Source organism: Nyctereutes procyonoides, unplaced genomic scaffold (assembly GCF_905146905.1).
Source record: "Nyctereutes procyonoides isolate TBG_1078 unplaced genomic scaffold, NYPRO_anot_genome, whole genome shotgun sequence".
NCBI classification, from domain to species: Eukaryota; Metazoa; Chordata; class Mammalia; order Carnivora; family Canidae; genus Nyctereutes; species Nyctereutes procyonoides.
The window spans coordinates 39,392,219-39,404,486 of NW_026575136.1; the positions used below are offsets into that span (position 1 = coordinate 39,392,219).

The following is a 12,268-nucleotide window of genomic DNA, read 5'->3' on the forward strand; positions in this document are numbered from 1 at the left end:
TGATGAGCAGGAGGCCCTTTCAAAGGCTTTCATGGCTCTCATGTTGGCCTGAATATTTTCCTCTGTGCCCTCAGCCCTCTGGGCTGTGGGGCTGTGCCATATCCTGTGTGTGCAGCCTAAGCAGCCTCGTGGTCCTGCCAAGTGGACTAATCAGGCACCGACATTGGGCAGGGACCCATGGATCAGCCACAGATACATGACATTCAGGGATTTACATGGGTCAGCAGGCTTCCCAGGGAACCATCGAGGGAATTCCTATGTGTCTCAACTTAGTGTTGTGTTGGATTTTAGGAAGCATGCAGTTCTGTGGTTAATCATGGATTTTCCAGCTATTTTGAGATAATTCATATGTATTGGCCTGTAGAAAGAAACCCCTTGAGGTTGAAGATAATACATGCAAACAGCATTTTAACAGTAGGAATATGAAATAGGGACACATGTCCTAATTTCTCCTGTTCTAGAGCACCAGTCCTGCGGGCTCGGCCAGGCCAGTGAATGCAGGAGGCCAAAGGAACCGTGGCGAGCCAGCCACCTTCCTGCAGCGAGGGCCACCTGCACAGGTATCCGAGCGTCCTCTCCCAGCCTGCAGGCTTCCAGGCCACTGGCAGCACAGACAGCGGGCAGGCTTTTCCTCAGTCTTATCTCTGTCAAGTTTACAGGTCCGGGTAGACCGGGCAGCACTGCCTCCATCCCTTTGTTCTGTGTCCTCCTTGGAGAAAGGAATCTTTAATGCATCTAAACACAACTCCCATTTTATCAAGAGAGGAGGTTGCCTGCTAAAGACCATGACTGGGAAGTCTGCTTGTCTAGCCCATGAGGGCCTTGCACTCCTGTATCTGGTGTCCTCCATGACTTCAAGTGATTTGTGTGCACGTGTGTCTGCACAGGCACTCCTCCATCCGACTCATGACCATCCCATGTCCCCAAGATGTAGGGTTGTCTACACCTGACCTCAGCCAGGTTCATTTCTGCCAGTCCTGAGGAGACTACCCCAAGTGTAAGGCCCCCTCTCTGTGGGGTCTTCCCCAAGAGCACCTGGCTGGCGGGTGAGGCAGATGGGGATCCTGCACCTGTTCCCAGCAGGGCTGGGCTGCACACCCCGGCAGCGGGGGGGGGGGGGATCTGTTTCTTCTCTTCCTGGGCCCCCTCGGCTGCCTTGTGTCTCCGCAGGCAGAGGCTGTGAGGAGTCAGGGATTCTCGTGCTCCTGCGTCTTCAAGTGAGTTGATGGGAACGTTTCCCGGTGCTTTCACTGTGATCCACGTTGGCCCTTTGAGAGGTTTCAGGAGTTAGTTCCATATAAAATGAATTTTGTTTTTCTGTGTACGTACTTGCTTTTAGATTCTTAAGATTCTAAAATGTTTATCCTAGTATCTTTTAAATAATATTTACAGAGTAAATAATTCATTTTAGATTACTGTTTTTCAAAAAGCCCAGTTACCTTTTTGTAAAGAAAAGCTCTGGAAAGATGTCTCTTTTTTTCCTGAAACAGTTCCTTTTTACGTGAGTAAAGCAGAATGAGGAAGACTAAATTTAAGTGTAATTTAGATACAGCCAGATTTTTATGTGCATCCACGATGTTAGTTTGGCTGTGCAAAATGTTTCTCTGAATCTTGCACACAGCTGGCAGAGTGAATATAACACGTACGTGAATTAGTGATCTGCCAGCTGGAGGAGCAACTGGGCTGGTCAGGGACACAGCTGACACAGCGGGTCACTTCGTGGTCTCCAAGAGGCTGTGACTGTGGACTTTGGTGGTCACATTTAAAATAACTGATTTTTTAAATTCTTTTTTTTCCTCTTGAAAAGGTATGATGCAGAGTTAAAGGCCTGAAGTATTTTCAGAGGAAAGTTTAATAGAATATTCTAATAGGTTTGCTCATCAATGTAGAGTAAATACAGCTGGTTGAATATAGTGGTGAAGTGTGAATGTGGTAGCTTCATAGAATTAACTGCATGATTTCTACTAAATACCTTTTAGCTTAGGAGCAAACCCGGTGTGTTACGTTTAAAGACTTTATGGTGATCTGATGATTATTGCTCTGCTGGCTTACCCGTTGCTGCACGGTTCCCATATTCTCACATACTTGGGAGTGACTGATGGTCTCAGGTCAAAGGTGCTCTGCTTGGGGCCCCCCTTTATCCACCAGAGGCTTTGTAACTAGATGTCCCTGCCCCAGACTGCACCTGGGGCCTGGCAGGGCAGGAGGGCACATGCTCAGCCCTTCCTAGGGACAGGCTGTGGCCGGCCAGCCTCGCTGGGAGGCTCCTTGAGGGGCAACACCCAGTTGTCCCTGGAAAAAAGTCCGTTTTTATGAGTTAAATATATCTGACCACCTTTCTTCCTTTGTGCATTTTGTGGAATACACTGGAAACCTGGTCTTTCTGAATTGATGGATTTTTTTTTTCAACTTAACATTTAAGGAGCCATGACATTCTGTGGTTCCAAGCTCAGAAAGCCTGAAAGCCGCTATAAGCATACCCTCAGGCTCCTCCCCTCACTGCGGCTGAGCCTCAGCTTCCCTGCAGCACGTGGCCTGGCAGTGGGGGGCGGTGCCCTCGTACCTGGGGGCTCTGGTCTTAGGTAGACCTGCTGAGAAGTGGATCAGCTGTAGCCTCATCTGTTCTTACCCAGATGTGCAGGTCACACCAAGCAGCTCTGACACTGCCTGGATCCACACACCCACCCTTGCCAGATGCCAGTCACAAGTGGGGCATCCCAGGTCATCACCCCTTGTCTGATCAGCCAGCTGGGATCAGGGTTCCCACAACCCCGAGGGGGCTCCATCAATTGCTAGAGCAGCTCCCCAACGTCAGGACTCACTCGCATCTGGTGGCTTATTAAGTCATGAAGAACAGGACACCAAGTAGATGAAAAGCCGCCCAGGGTGAGGTCCATGGGCTTCCGAGCGCAGAAGCTGCTGTCCCCGTGGAGTGGGGGTGGGCTGCCCTGCCAGTCGTAGGTGGATGTGATCAACCTGGAAGCTCCCCGAGCCCCGTACTTTTGGGATTCTGAGCAGATGGGTCATTGGCTCCATCTCCAGCCCCTCCCCTGTGGGGAGGACGGGGACTCCGGGCTTCTCCTGGCTGCTCTGGTGACCTGCGCCGTCCAGACGCCCACCTAGAGTTGCCTCATTAGAAAAAAAGATGCCACCGTCAGCCAGGAGCTCCTGAGGGCTGCGGGACTCTGCCAGACACTGGGGACAGAGACCAATAAACCTCTCAGTGCTTTGCATTTCTTTAGCAGTTTTACAGATCAGATAAACTTGTTAAATAATGATTCACTGTGAGATCATAAAAATTATGTTGACTTAGGAATTTTTGACATCAGTTTGGTGTTTCTGGATATATATTTTGGGGGGAAAACACATTCAGCTCTGAAGCATGGTGCCTAGGACTCACTGATACACATGTGAGTGTGATCATCTTTGCATTCCACCGTGCACCCTTTTTAATAAGCTGATGTTATCATCCTGGAACGTTCTGGCACTTCTCAGGCACTCATATGCTCAAGGATGTTATGGGGGCATTGAAGCAGAGTTTCTGAGCCTGGGAGTTCCCCCCTGAACTTCTGCCCTCCAGGCTTGGCCACAGTGACCACACCCACGAAAGGCTGCCCTGTGCTGCCGGACCCCCAGCCACACGCAGCAGGGGATTTTGCAATTTTTTTCATCACATACTAAGAACAGAGAAAAATAGCTATTTCACTTGTGCCAGGAGAGCATCACTTCTTGAGAAAACAGCATTGTTCGAAAAATGTAATTGGAGGTGCTAGAAATCCAGACCGAGTAGCAAACGTTTCTGTCGCACAGTGGGTGACCTCCCACTTCTTATGTTCTCCTTTTCACGTGATCTGTGTCGTCATCCAGGGTCTTTGTTAGAAGACCAGGATGAGTTTGAGGTCATGTGGAAGGCACGCCCCCGCCCCCCAAATCAAACATGGCTCCTTCTGACTGAAGGGGTGTCAGGAGGCAGCTTTCATCCCCCTTACTCTGGGCAGCTGAGTTGCGCTGCTGGGAGAGCCTGGGAGCCTCCCATGCTCCGTGTCCCATGCTCCGCGTCCCTTGGGCCCGTGCTGTAGGGGAGCAGGGAGGGCCGATTCTAGTGCCCATGGCTGTTAGTTCCCGTCACCCTCATGTGGCACGTCCATAAATGGTTCAACCTGAGGCCTGTGGGAGAGAACACACTGCCTGGACACAGCTGGGACCCCACCCTGAGGCTCCAGAGCACCTCCTAGAAAGCACATGTTCTGTGCAGCTCATTGATCATGAGCATTTTAACAGAATGCTCTGATTTTCACCATTAAGTTCACTAGTGCAGTAGCAAGAAAATCGAAAATCCCCATTAGAATTGTGCTGCTGAGAAGTGACTGGCCAGCCCTCCGCGTGACCTGCCCCTGGGATCCAGGAGGACCTGGTGAAGCCACATGGTCTCGTGGCAGCAGGTGGAGGGAGCAGCCCCGGAGCCTGGGCCTTCTTGGCTCGCCCTCACCCTCCCTGTGCACCTGCTCTGTGCCCCTTGGAGCCAGCTGCCGGGGCCAGGCAGCCGTGGACCCGGGACCCATGCGCCTGTGGTTGAGCCTGGGCAGGGGGTCATGCGTGTTGGTGCAGGGGCCAGGTCCTGGGACTTGTCTGGGAGGTGGATGTGTTCACACGCTGACTCTCTTCCTCTGCCAGGTGGATGACATCCTAGGAGAGGGCAGTGACGACAGCGACAATGAGAAGAGGAGGCCAGAGGAGGAGCGGAAGGAGCGGCCCCCACCCCGGGAGCCCCAGGCCACACCCGAGGCCACACCAAGCAGCGAGAGGACCAGGGCCGGCAGCCGGGGGCCCAGGTAAGGGGGAGGGGCAGGGGGGGACGTCTGCAGGTGTGTCACAGAGCAGACCCTTCAGACTAGCATTTTCAGAAGGTTTCACTTATGGTGACGTGAACTTTTATCACGTTTGTGATTTCAGTTATTCCTTGTGGAGATCTTTCTGCCCCTGGGCAAGCACTTTGTGTGTAGTGGGGTTAGTACGGACCCCAGGACAGTGCATGGCTGGCACAGCATGGCACAGCCCCTGCCCCAGCTGGTCTTCTCTCAGCTTCCCCTTCTGCCATGGAGCATAGTGGGGCCGCCTCAGGGCTCGCTGCAGGTCAGTGGATCAGGGCCGGCACACACGGCACACATGTGTGCCCTGCATGTGCTCCACCGTAACTGGGCTCTCCCTCTGTGTGGGGGTGCTTCTCTATATCCACTTGTCAGCTCTCAGCCCGTCTGGTCCAACCCTGGGATGTTCTGACAGGAGGAAACACTTCAGAAGAGCTTAGCTTGCTTGAGCAGCCCTGTTACAAACAGGATTGGGCTGGGATCAGAGCAACCAGTGGAGAGAGGGCGGAGGTTCCTGGTTCCTGTTAAGTCTTACTCTGAGAGGGGATGCCATGTGCCACTGAGCCGCGGAGCAGGAAGATGTCAGCCAGTCCCAGGGTGCTTGTGGACTTGCCAGTCCCGCGGTGGAACTTTCCAGAGCACAGTCGTCCTCTTCATGGTGGTGAAGTGCTGTCCAGTTATTTTAGGAGCTAACTGTTTGAGCTCTGTACGAGGGGAGGGTGAGCTGACACGATCATTGCACTGGGTTGTCTTCACCCCTGTGCGGGAGTCCCACCAGGGTCCCTGACGAGCTGGTGGGGTGGCACTGGCAAGCGCCCATGACACGTGACATCTTCTCACTGATGTATAACACACTCAGCTTCCGGTCTCGTGTTCTCTGCCAAGTAAAAGATTCCGAGCAGTTTTCACTAAGACTCAGAAAGGCCTGGTAGGAGCCCACTGGGAGTGCCCTCTCCTTGTGGGGACATGGCTGTGGGCGTGCAGCCAGCTGAGGCTTGGTGTACACCGAGCCCAAGAGGGCACGTCATGTCTCTTCATTTTCACCGGGTCGTGTCCCAGAAAAAACAGGCCCCAGGGTTTTGCTCATGAAGAGCATTCGCTCTGATGAGGATCGGGTGCCCGCCTTCTAGACTAAAAGCAGCATGCTTGGTCCCGAGGGGCCAGGTTTCCTGCATCTCCATGCTCAGCCCTGCGCAGGGACAGAAAGCCCAGCCACCCACTTGGGAGTACCCGGTCTTGGGAAGCATCTAAACAAAAGGTACCCACCCAGCAACAAGAAACTTGAAGTCCTCCAACATGTGGCCTGGGGGTCACGTTTGGTGGGGGCCGGGCCCTCGACAGGCGCCTCCTGAGTGTCCCGAGGCCAGAGGCTAAGACACTGAGGCTGAGACTCAGCTGGCCGTGTGGGATGCGCTCTTACCTCCTCAGAGCTGGCTTCCGCTTGTCCCCAAAGCAGGGACTCTGTCCGTGCTTCTCCCTGCCTGCTAACCCCTGCCGGCCTGAAACTTCCCCCATGGGGCTGTGTCGGGAGCTCCAGGGTTTCTCGGTGTGCCACATGGCTCTGAGCCCTACCACAGCAGAGTCAGGTGCACTGGCTCCCCGGCTGTTATCGCAGATGACAGGTTTGTGGTCCTTGTTTCTTTCTGTACCAGGGAAGTTGGCAGATGTGCTTCTCTGTGTGTATTTCACCCTTGTTTATGGATCGTAGGTGGAAGTGAGTGGTGATGGGAATGCGGGGCTGGCTTCCACATGAGCGTCTGGGTGGCAGCACCTCTTGCTGAGTCCATTCGGCCAAGCTGCTCTGTAGGATCTTGAGGTCCCTTGAACTAGAGAGTGAGTTGTAATGGAAGGAGGGAGGCAATAATTTATCTGTGGTTTGTTCTTTTTTTTTCAAATAACAAACATCAAATGCCTGTTTTACAGCACTTTCATTCCTCGACAGAGGGATAAAAAAGTTAAGTATGTGTTTGAAAAGCATTTGCTCAAACCAGTTGTCTTCAAGATGTTAAAACATCATGCAGACACATCATCATCACCACCATTTGCAGGTGGCAAGGCGGCTGGCGTGGACAGTGTCCCCAGGGTCTCACATCAGGACCATCTGTAACCAACGTTTGCTCTCTGCTTACATTTGGGTGGGAAGCAGGGCACTGTGGGAGTCAGGGTAAGGCTCTGTTCAAACTGGAGTCAGTGAACAAGTGAAAATGACAGCGTTTCTACCACAAAACCATTCATTAACTCATTAACTGCCAAAAATACAGCATCATGTAGTTGGTAACATTGAAGAAATCTGCCTGTAAAGGTTAATAACTGACATGCATCCAGGGTCCTGCCACCTGGCCACCTAGCCCCCTTCCTCTATCCACAGAGCAGCAGGTGGCCAGCCTGTGCTGCAGATGCGCGGACAGCTGGGGAGCTCTCCTTCCAGAAGGCTCCGGCAGTCCCACGGCAGCAGGTACACTGGCTGCACTAACAGTGTACCTGCACAGGCTGCACTAGCAGTGCTTTTTGGTGTTGGGTGATGAACTGCACTAGGGAGATGTGTCGTTTGCTGGATACAGTGGGGGAACATTGAAATCTGTACTGGTTGAAAATGAGCCTTGCACAATGGTTGCAAGCCCAGAAAACGGCTCAGGTGGCTGGGGTGGACATTGGGACATTGTTGTGACCCCAGTACATCCTCTCCTATGGAAGCCGGCAGGAGGCGGGAGCATCTCTGCTCACGTGGGCAGTAGGACATTCACGTGCTTCATGCCCTGTGGTAGCTGCGTGGTGTGCGTCTGTACCAGGGGTCAGGGCCTTGTCTCCTGTTTCAGACCCCTGTGTGCGGGGGTCATGCTCTTGTGCACACGCATCACTCAGAATTCTGAAAGGTCAGAGGTACTTATGGTGCCAGCCTGACACTGGGTGGTCATGTGGCTCCAGGGAGGGTGGTAGAGGTGTCGCTCCATGAGTGCAAGTGGCAGTGCTTGTTTCTTTTTTTTTTTAATCATATATATATGTATATATATATATATATACATATATATATGTATATATATATATTTTTAAGATTTGACTTATGTATTCATGAGAGAGACAGAGAGAGAGAGAGAGATGCATAGACACAGGCAGAGGGAGAAGCAGGCTCCACGCAGGGAGCCCGACATGGGACTCGATCCCGGGTCTCCAGGATCACACTCTGGGCCGCAAGCGGCGCTAAACCGCTGCGCCACCAGGGCTGCCCCGGCAGTGCTTATTTCTTACAGCACGGTGTCTGGTGATCACTTCTCACCAACACGACATGTAAACAGTAGCGGCACCATGGTTCCATCATACTGTCCTTTTCTCTTAGGGCTGTGCTCAGGCTGGACCCTCAGAGGCTTCCCCCTAAGAAAAGTGACTTTGCCAGAACAGCCAAGCTGGTCATTAGGCACACACCAGCCACCCTGGCCACAGAGAGGCCTGACCCAGCTGCTGCAGCACAGGAACCACAAGGCCTGGTTCCACTCAATGGAAAAGAGGCGGTGGAAGAAGCCGCTGGTGCACACGGCCCAACCTTGGAGCTCACAGAGCGACTCCCACATGACCTCCACAGGTGCACAACCATCGCAGGTGTGCTCCTGGGACCGAAGGACCGTGCAGGGAAATGAGAGCAAGTAGATGGACGATGCTGCGAAATGCAGCAGGGGCCCGAGGGTCGATGGGAACCACAGAAGAAAGAATTAGCAGTGTGGCATGTGTGCTCAGAGACATGGGGCCATGGTAAGCCTCCCACACGCCCACAGCGGGATCAGAGGAGCACGAAGGCAGAAGGGCAGGAAACCTCCACCTGGATGGAAGGCATTCCCACACGCCTAGAAAGTTCGACTCCACGCAGGGTCAGCCAGAGATCCACACCCAGACACATTGTGGTAACAGTGCTGAAAGCTGGAGACCGCACACATGGACAGCCAAGAGCACCTGCAGGACTGGCAGCCAGCTTCCCGTCAGACACAGCACATCCAGTATTGGAGAGGACCCCACAACCAGACAAAACTCCATCAAAAGTGATGGTGTGATGAGGATGTTCCCAGCTGGGATCGTCTCTGAAGAGAATGGGTTGCAAGCCAGAAAGACCGAAAGGAGCTGTCGTGCCCAGAAGCCAGGGACCTAGACAGAGCAGCATCCATACGAACACCTTGAGCACCGTGCGGGGATCAGGGAATCATCAGGCAGCTTGAATTTATACTTTTCTTCTTTCTTCATGTCATCGACACAAGGAGCAGTTGTGGACGGTGCTGTGTATGGAGTTGTCAGTGGGGCCTGTGGTGGAGAGCCGGAGCATTCACTAGTGACCACACACAGGCCATAGGATCAAGATGCTTGTAAGAAACAGGAAGTTAGAAGGTTTGCTTGATGTGGTGTAAGTGTGTGCGTGTTTTCTTTCTTTCAGCTTCTGTATAAGCTGTAAAACGACGTACAGGGTACGGGTTCTAACAGTGTGTAGCACACGTAAACACCCCAGGAATGACAGAAAGGGTGGCCCTGAGCTAAGGGCTGCATCCGTGCCCATATCTGACCGGCTGAGACACAGATCAGCTTGCCATCCATCCTGACGATGTGACATGGGGTAGCAGTGCAGGGACGGCTGCTGTCCTACCGTGTTATGGGAGACAGGCTTGCTTAGTGCAAAAGAGCGCAGCAAAGATGAACGGGCTCAGAGCTTCACAACCCTGCAGCACAACCAGTGTGAGTGGGCAGTGATAGAGACCAGCTGTCCGGCTCGCGACTGTGCTCCATGTGGTGAACGGTGCTGATGGAGCGAGTGGCTCAGCAGCACGTGGAAGCCGCATCGATTGTGGCAAGGCCAAGAGGCAGGAGAAGGACAAACAGCCTCTGGGTCCCCCCACAAGCCTGTGGGACATGCCGGTGCCAGGAGTCATGTGAAAATGCAGCGTGCCCATAGGGCCCGATACCACTGTTAAGAGGAGCTTGCACCATAGGACCCGTCCTCCTGGTCCCGAACAGTGCGACCCCCGCCTCGGGGTGGTGGTCGTGGGGTGCCCGCACTGTGCCGATAGTGGTGCCTGTGAGGCCAGGCCCTCGGGAGGCAGGGTGCAGAGGTGAAGGAGGTGCAGCAGCCTCTTGGTCCCCCCTGCGAGGGCATTAGGAGTTGTCTGGGGACGTCACTGTCAGGCTTTTCAGAAACTTGCAGCCACTGTGGTCCACATGGTTTGGTTTTGGCAAATGTCCTAGCCCAACGCCTACACGTTACTGTGAACCGCGCGTCGCTTGGTTCCCACAGATGCCCCTGCAGACCTTGCGGCCTGCTCAGGCTTCCCGGCCAGGATGTTCTTCAGACAGTGGGGGTTCCCTCAGTTCTTGTGAAGATTTGTGTCCATGGTTTTAGTGGCATAAACTTTCATCTGTGGAGAAGAGCCTCTGACCGACTGTCAGGCCAGGCAGTCAGAAGCCATGAGCACACCCACGGTGTGACCTGAGGAGGCACGTGGACACCCAACAGCACACGCTGCTGTGGCCCCAACCTCACACTCACCTTGTGTGCCGTGCGGGATTGTAGCAAAACCACTGAATCAAGTCAAGTATTTTATTTTTTTAATACTTGCCCATGTCCCAGAGAGAATGGTGTGGATGTTGTTCCGGGTCCTTCTGTGACCTGGGTAAGCAGGCCAGCAGTCCCCGCCCCAACCAGTGTCACGGGTGCACTCCTGCTGGGGCAGTGCTGTGTGACACATTCTCCATGGAGACAGTCGCCTGCACACGGCTTGGGACTCTGCTCTGCCACGACCCCTTTCTTGGAGGCCCCTGCAGTGTCTACTTGGTGAGCCTGGCTCCGCAGACCAGTTTCCTTTTCAGCCCAAGTGTGAGTGCAACACACCTGCAGGCCAACAGGAGGGTCCTGGTGACAGGGAGCAAGGAGCTGGCCTGAGGCCCAGGGCCCTTGGTCTTTATGGCCCATGGCCGGCTGCCTTCTCCACGGCCACTGCAATGCCCCGCACAGACCACAGCATGCGGCATGGTTTGGCTGCTGCCCCATAGTTGGTGTCAGGTGACCATATGGCCTGGGCAGATTCCCTGTGGTCCTGCCTGAGTCACTGGCTGCTCCTGATGTCCATCCTCCTGGATCCTCGTGGTGAGAAGACGCCCACCATGCTCACGTGTACCCATGCTTACTTCACACTGGGCACATGTTGGAGAAGGCAGCTAGCTACCTCAGTGAGCCTTGTACATAGCTGTTTTGTAGCACACAGGCCTGGCCATCCCACACACACGCACACGGCCTACACGAGACATGTGTGTTAGTTGCAATAGTGACCTCGTCAAGTGCAGCACTGCAGCTTCTTTCTGCCAAAATAAACCAAACTGTCCAGCACATTGAGGAATACCTGCTGCATGGGTACTGCTTGATGGTCATTGGTCAGATGCCAGTGACAGGAACCATCACATGCGTAATGGGCAACAAGCCTGAGGCGCCAGAGTGTTCCCTTGCATCAGTGGTTCAGGACAGGACCATCAGGGAGGAGACATATATGCGTTGGTGCTGTTCATGTTCCTGCTGGAGTCCACGCTGAGCATCGGATGATTTTCCAAGCTTTAGGTTTTCTCCAGATTCCATCCATTAGCATTTCTGTGCATCTGTGCAGTTGGTTTTAACAAGAAAATACAAATGCTATGTGTCGCACTCTTTAGTCGTTCACCGGCATTTATTAGTAGTCATGACCAGCAGACCTGTTTCCAATTTCTGAAATAATTTTTTTAAAGGGAGGGAGGGACACCTGGGTGGCTTAGTGGTTGAGCGTCTGCCTTTGGCTCAGGGCGTGACCCCAGAGTCCTGGGATTGAGTCCCGTATCAGGCTTCCCCGCAGGGAGCCTGCTTCTCCCTCTGCCTGTGTCTTTGTCTCTTTCTCTGTATATTTCTCATGAATAAATAAATAAAATCCTTAAAAATAGTAATAATTAAAAAATAATAAGATAAAGCCTAGCCCAAATGCACAGCACTGGACAAAGTGCTCTCAGGGGTCCAGGAAGAGGCAGGTCTCCCCAGCACTTGGCCCACAGTGGAGGCTGGGGTACAACAGGGCCCCCCAGGGCTGTTGCTCCTACAGTGCCCCTCTGAGACCCCAAACCGGCCCCTTGAGCCTCATCTGCTGGCAGTATTATTTTTTTTTTTTTAAGTAAATAGTGTGCTTTCCTAATAGCATCCAGGGTTTCAGATTTCTGGTACGGCCTAGCCGGTGTACACCAGCGTATACCGTGCGTGTGCTGCTGTGATGTGTATATGTGTGTGTGCACATGGTTGTTCAGGGGCTGAGCCTTGAGGGCAGTCCCTGCCTTGTCCCAGGAGGCCTGTCGGGGTCGTGTCCAGGTGACCCAGGGCAGGCATGGGACCAGGCCTGTTCCCAGGCTGTGTCCATGTC

At 53.4% G+C, this 12,268-nt stretch overlaps 1 protein-coding gene across 6 annotated transcripts in view; it reads left to right on the forward strand.

The window, feature by feature from the left end:
* CTDP1 (CTD phosphatase subunit 1) overlaps positions 1-12,268 on the forward strand; it is a 53,065-nt gene that overhangs the window by 39,441 nt on the left and 1,356 nt on the right. For all 6 annotated transcript variants that reach the window (XM_055303272.1, XM_055303273.1, XM_055303277.1 and 3 more), the window contains exon 12: positions 4,675-4,832. In XM_055303272.1, the coding sequence (XP_055159247.1) occupies positions 4,675-4,832 (158 nt within the window). The remainder of the gene's footprint in view (positions 1-4,674; positions 4,833-12,268) is intronic.